Source organism: Bison bison, unplaced genomic scaffold, assembly GCF_000754665.1.
Source record: "Bison bison bison isolate TAMUID 2011002044 unplaced genomic scaffold, Bison_UMD1.0 scf7180017864327, whole genome shotgun sequence".
NCBI classification, from domain to species: Eukaryota; Metazoa; Chordata; class Mammalia; order Artiodactyla; family Bovidae; genus Bison; species Bison bison.
This window is the reverse complement of record NW_011494899.1, coordinates 1,608,305-1,614,304: the sequence shown is the minus strand read 5'-3', so window position 1 is coordinate 1,614,304 and position 6,000 is coordinate 1,608,305. Positions and strand designations below refer to the sequence as shown.

General features: G+C 48.0%; 2 protein-coding genes across 5 annotated transcripts in view; one reads left to right on the top strand and one right to left on the bottom strand.

Annotated features, from left to right (window-relative positions):
- The window catches only part of SYN3 (synapsin III), a 487,071-nt gene that overhangs the window by 276,266 nt on the left and 204,805 nt on the right, over positions 1-6,000 (bottom strand). The gene's annotated exons all lie outside the window — the stretch shown is intronic.
- TIMP3 (TIMP metallopeptidase inhibitor 3) overlaps positions 1-6,000 on the top strand; it is a 60,467-nt gene that overhangs the window by 238 nt on the left and 54,229 nt on the right. Inside the window, exon 2 of one of the 2 annotated variants that reach the window (XM_010853358.1) lies at positions 1-241. In XM_010853358.1, the coding sequence (XP_010851660.1) occupies positions 121-241 (121 nt within the window). In that variant the 5' untranslated portion in view covers positions 1-120. The remainder of the gene's footprint in view (positions 242-6,000) is intronic. The other variant, XM_010853359.1, reaches the window with a different exon arrangement.

Sequence of the window (6,000 nt, the reverse complement as noted above, 5' to 3'; positions counted from 1 at the left end):
GCTCCAAGCCAAAGTTGCCCCCCACAGGCGGGCGGGCGAGCGCAGGCTGCAGCGACCCGGCCCGTGGCGCGCAAGGCAACTTTGGAGACTCGAGCAGCAGCACCAGCAACGGCAGCGGCGATGACTCCCTGGCTCGGGCTCGTCGTGCTCCTGGGCAGCTGGAGCCTGGGGGACTGGGGCGCTGAGGCGTGCACATGCTCGCCTAGCCACCCCCAGGACGCGTTCTGCAACTCAGACATCGGTAAGCGCTCCCGGTGTCCCTGTGGAGCCCCCGCGGTGACCGTTCGCGGGCGCGCTGCAGCCGGGACTCTGGCGCTGCTACGGGTGGCCTCGCCAACCTCCGCTCCTTTCCATTGCCTGGGCTTGGGGGGAGGCCATGGAGGTAGATACTGAGGTATGCTTCAGCATGACCGAGGTGGGTAGACGTAGAGAAACCCACCGAGGCCGAGTGAACTCCTTGCAGCCATGCTCTCTTAGGGCGTGAGGTCTCTACTGTTCTTTTTGACATCTGGAAAATTCCCCTTTTCACTATCACCGGAGAACTCTCTGGGGGAGAAAGGTGGGGAGAGCATTTCTAAAACTTGTAATGCCAACTAAAGTGCTGGGATGATGAAGAGTTAAAAAAAAATTAAAAAGAAAGAAAGTTGGCAGCCATGTGCAGGGGAAAGTTGCAGGAGAAACTTGTAGTTTTCTGAGTTTTCACCATCTCCCCACGATGTTCATTCTTTTCACTGAGACCCAACTCAGACTCACACTCGCTAGGCCAAGTGCGAACTGAGCTTCTTGGACTGCCAAGTTTGGGTGGATTTAAGGGGGAAAATGAGAAGGAATCTGTGGGGTTGACCCTCCCCGAAGGAACTGTATTTGAGAGTGTTGATAGCAAGCAGGAGGTGGCGTGTGTGAGGGATCACTTATCACATAGCTGTGAGAATTCACAGGAAGGCCTTTTTTTTTTTTTTTTTTCCTTGAATGTGTGTGGGGTGAGGGAGACAGGGCAGTGGAAAACAGATTTGTCACCAAAAGAACGAAGATGCCAAGGGTCACATCATGGTGACTATTCCAAACTGGACTGAGTGTCTTGATTAGAGACAAGGGCCTTGAGAGTCCTGGGAGAACTTGTTTCAGAGTGTTCGGGACACTTGTGCTTCGATGGCCAGAGGGGGAGTAGCAGCTGGAAAACATCTCTCCTCTCCTTTCCAGCTCATAAAGCATGCAAGTCTAGTGGCCCTTGCTCTGTGTGTGTGTAAATGCAGGCTGGGGGTGGGGTACAACACAGTCTAGTCACCCTCTGCCTGTGTCGATTCAGAGGTGAAGAATGGAGCGTGTGTGTTTTCAGCACAGTCATAAAGAGGAAAAGAAATTTTCCACTGGGTCCTGGGTGAGGTCCTCCACAAGTGTACTGCAGGGGAGGAGGGGGAGGAGGCAGGAACCTGGCAGGGGAGGGAGCTGAGGCTGGGAGGGGTGCTGCTGGTGGGCCTGGCAAGCCTAGGAGATGTGAGGGAGGTGGCTGTGGTGACTGGGTCAGTCTGGCTGGCAGGCAAGAGTATTTTGTGTGACCTAGGGTCACCCCATTAGTGGTTTCCTGGGGTCCTTGCTATGCCCCGTTCCTTCTCCTGGGGGAACCTGACTGGCCTCTGGGTTTGTGGATTGCTGGGAAGGATTCTTCGGGGCTGCCAGAGCCCTGCAAGGTTTTCGTCTCCCTTGACTGCCCCCACCCAAATTCTGCTTGGCCTGTTCCCCCTCACCCTGTGGGTGTCATTCCCACCTAAGTGATGCTGGCAGCTGCTGCCCGTGGTGGCGGCTCTGGTCCTCTCAGTGAAGAGCACGTACTTGGGTCCAGGCGTCAGGTGGAGTCAGGGCGTCGTCCTCTGCCTGACAGTGGTTCGGGCATGTTCACCTGGATTTCTGATGTGTGTGGAGAGGGAGACCTCATGCCTTCCCTTGCTCTTGGCTTTTAGGTTTCTACCCTGGAAGTTCGCCAGGGCACAGTGGAAACAGGAACAAGGAGACCACTTCCCATGGTGGCCCTGCCTGACCACTGCTTAGGTTTCCTGCTATGTGTCTGGGACTGATACAGAAAGTTTCTTGTAATTTTGCTGGATTTTAGTAAGAAATCTTCCCATGACCCCTCCTCAATTGACTGCCTAGAGAAAAGCGAAGTTACCAGGAAATACCGAAAGGCAAGAACATTGTGGTAGCAAAAATGAAAAAGAAACAAAAAGACCTCGGCACTGGTGGCCCTGATCCAAAGCTGTGCTGCCTTGGTTGGTGCACTGCACTAGTGGCAGGGATGAGATAATGCTTTTTCTGGGAGGTGTAGATGCGAGCTGCTGGCTTGTTGACCTCCACTGCCTTACAGCACCCTGCCAGCGTCCAGTAGGTGGCTCCCAGTACTCCTAGCTCACAGCTCCTCTTCTGGTTCCCAGCCTGCCTGTTCTCTCCCTGAAGGAAATGTGTAGACGCTCCCATTCCCCTTGACCCCTATGACTCTACCAGTCAATACTGTAGTCCTTAAAAGATGCTCACTCCAGCCCACTAGCTTCCTCTTCCAGAACCTTCCTGGCTCTTTTCATGGCTGGGTGCCACATTGCTGGGCAAAGCCCCTCTCTAAGGAATCCCCCCACAGCCTTCCATTTCCTTCCTCCTCATCCACAAGTGTCTCTTCTTGCCTTCCCACCCCCCCCCCAAAGCCCTGGGAATTGGTGCTGCCTTCTGGATGATGAGGAGTTAAAAGGTGTTTCTATGGCAACTCCAGGCCCTACACCCCAGTGAAGTGTTTAGAAGAATAAACTACATCCTGGCTTATAAGACATACTATGGCGAAGAGAAAAGGACTTGGAAGCATCCACGATGTCCGTGGTCCCTCCCCACCAGTCACCGCCCCTGAAACTCTTGACAAAACCTGGACTCTGGAGGAGGGGAGAGGGGAGGACTAGGAATGAGGAGGCAGCCTTGGCCTGCTTTCTGCTCCACAGTTCTGTCCAGCTCAGGAAGGGGCGGGCAGTGGGTGTGCTCTGGTGCCTGCGTGCGAGTGTGTGGTTTCTGCAGGGATGGGAGCAGTAGGGAGAGAACTTGACTTCAGAATGCCAACCCCTCCTTTGCAAAGAAGAATGGGGCTGTGCAATGGAGTGTTGGGGGCCTGCTCCTTGAGCCCGTGGGGAATTCGAGAGGGAGGCTCAGCTGGGGGCCCGCTGCCAGCTCCGGAGGACGGTCTCTGGACGTCTCCAGATTGTTTTGAAAGGGACCAGTGCCAGCAGATTCTTTCGGTATCAGATCTGAGGTTGTGGTTTTAGCGAAGAAGCCATTTTTAAGGAAGCCCGATCAATCCTCTCTCGCTTACAAACACAAAATTAACACTTTACACTGGGCTTGGTGACTTAAGGAAAATAAAAAGGATCCAGCTTTGGAAAGGAACCAATCACTTGGGAAGTGGACCCAGCCTGTGGACATCTTAGCAAGTCAGAAAAAAGGAGAGCTGCTTATATTAGGGAGGAGGGGACATCTCTCAGACTTCCACTGGGTGCAGGCTCTTTGTGTCTTTTATCCACTCAGTATCCTTAAGAGTAGGTATCACACCTATTTTTCCTCAGATGGAAGATAAATTGTGGGTTTGAGATAAACTGTGCTTGCTCAAGCTCACTCAGCTACTATAGGGTAAAGGTGAAGCCATTCTGAATTATGCCATTCTTCCCAAACTTTTCAACTTCCATTTATCCTTGCTATTGTAAGGCAGACAACCCTTCCCAGGATCAGGATGGAATGGACAGTTAACATTTGAAGAATGCCTTACTTATGGATTTGGGGAGTTTTCCTTAGAAATATGAAGACAGCTGAAATGGCCAGAGGTTATAATTAAACATCATCATAGGAGAGTAAGAACTAATGACTGTCATCCTCATTATATCAGGTTATCAATAGAGAAAAATAAAGAAAAAATTCTAATGTTCTTTAGCTGTTAGAACTAGAAGAGACCCTCAAAATAACCAAGTCAAAGTTAAAAAACAAAAAAAAAAAGACTCGGTTTGTCTCACTGAAGCTTGGCCTCAAATACTCTTACCCTTCTGAGGTTGGGCTGATGAGTGAGGGCTTCCCAGGGTAATGTGCCCTGTCTATGCAGCCTGCCAGTATGATGGGAGGAAAACCAGAGAGAGTTAGGAGGCTGGGTCCCGGGCTGGCTGGAGAAGGTGTCCCTCCCACAGTTCTGTGTCCCTGTCACAATCCCTCGATAGATAAGACTAGAAAAGTGGCCACAGAAGTGGCTTGGGTGGAGGGACTTTTGTTTGTTTTGCAGGAACAGCAGGAACCATTCAGCTCCACTGCTGAATGGCACATTCCAACAGGTTCACTAATTAAAAACAAAAACAACAACACAATTCTCCATTTCATTTAGCTTTTATCATTCTGGTCACTATGGACAAGGAGGCCCCTTCTTCTAGCCTTTGTCATAGTCAACTCCTGGGTGGCCTGGAGGGGCAGTGGGGGGCGGTAAAAAGGCCATAGCATGGGCAGGGCAGGGCAGGGCTTAAATCCTTCCTGCGGGGCTTGTTGGCTGTATGCACTTAAGTATGCTATGGGCCGTCGTTAAGATTTAGTTTCCTCACTTATAAAAGGGGAATAATAATCTGTACATCCTTGGCCTTTTAATTTTTATCCACATTTCTAAAATTACAAGAGTAGTTGCATACATTCTATTATGTCCATGTGTATATGTATCTGTGTGTTCAACTGTATCCATCCATCTATCCATCAACCATCATCCATCCATGTCTATCCATCTATCTAAAGTCAGATAAGGGGAAAGTCATTTTTGGTCAGTTCCTCTAATTCTACTCCCTTCTCTATGTATTTACATATATAATACTCATTACAGTAGCCCTTCCCCTTGGACACATGAATGGCAAATACTATAAACAGTGGAATACCAATACAGCATTCAACTTCTTTTCAATGAGCAACAGGTTCAAGGTTGTTCTCAGTTCATATGCACACATATATACTTCATTTTCTTTAATGTGCAGAATTCCATTGGGTTATAAATTATAAAAAATAATTATGGAATGATTACTGTGCACCAAATACCATTCTAAATAATTAACATGCATCAACTCAGTTTAACTTAATTCTCTCAAAAGTTCTATGAGGCAGGTGTGCTACTGCTGTCTCCAATTTACAGATGAGGAAAGTGAGGCTTAGAAAAATTATGAAACTTGTTCAAGATTGTTACAGAGCCCATATTTAAACCCTTACAGCCTAGGTCTAAAATATAGTCAACTACTATCTATATATTATAGTATATGCAATATTATATGATACATATCATTATATACTATTTTATTACTCTAATAATATAATAGCCTTATGCCAGGACCAGTGCCAAGTTGCTTCAGTCGTATCCGACTCTTTGTGACCCTGTGGATTGTAGCCCACCAGGCTCCTCTGTCCATGGGATTCTCCAGGCAAGAATACTGAAGAGGGTTGCCAAGCCCTCTTCCAGGGGATCTTCCTCACCCAGGGATGGAACCTGAGTCTTATAGGTATAGGTATAGGTATAGATTTATTTATCCATTCCTCTATTAGATATTTTAGGTTTCTAACAGCTTTTCATGGTTACAAAGAGCACTATGACAAGAATTCATTGTACCATCCTCTTGTTCATATGCGTGGATATTTCCCCATGGCAAATATACAATTTGGAATTCTCAGACATAATGTATGTGCACTTTACATTTGAACAGTTCCTGACAATTCACCCTCCAGAGTGGCTGTGGAAACCGCTGTTTTCATATATGCAACATGCAGAGATGGAGAGACCATTAGCCCTGTTCTGGAGACATTTCTACACTTCTCTCAAACAGGAAAACAATTTATGACTTTTATTAACTTACTGAGTTTTTTCCCTTTTTTGCTTATTCTTTCATCCTTTTGAAAGAGGGCAAAATTAAGGCTACTTAGACCAAGTTGATAGGAGCATTTTTTTGTAGGGAGAATGGCGCTATGTAC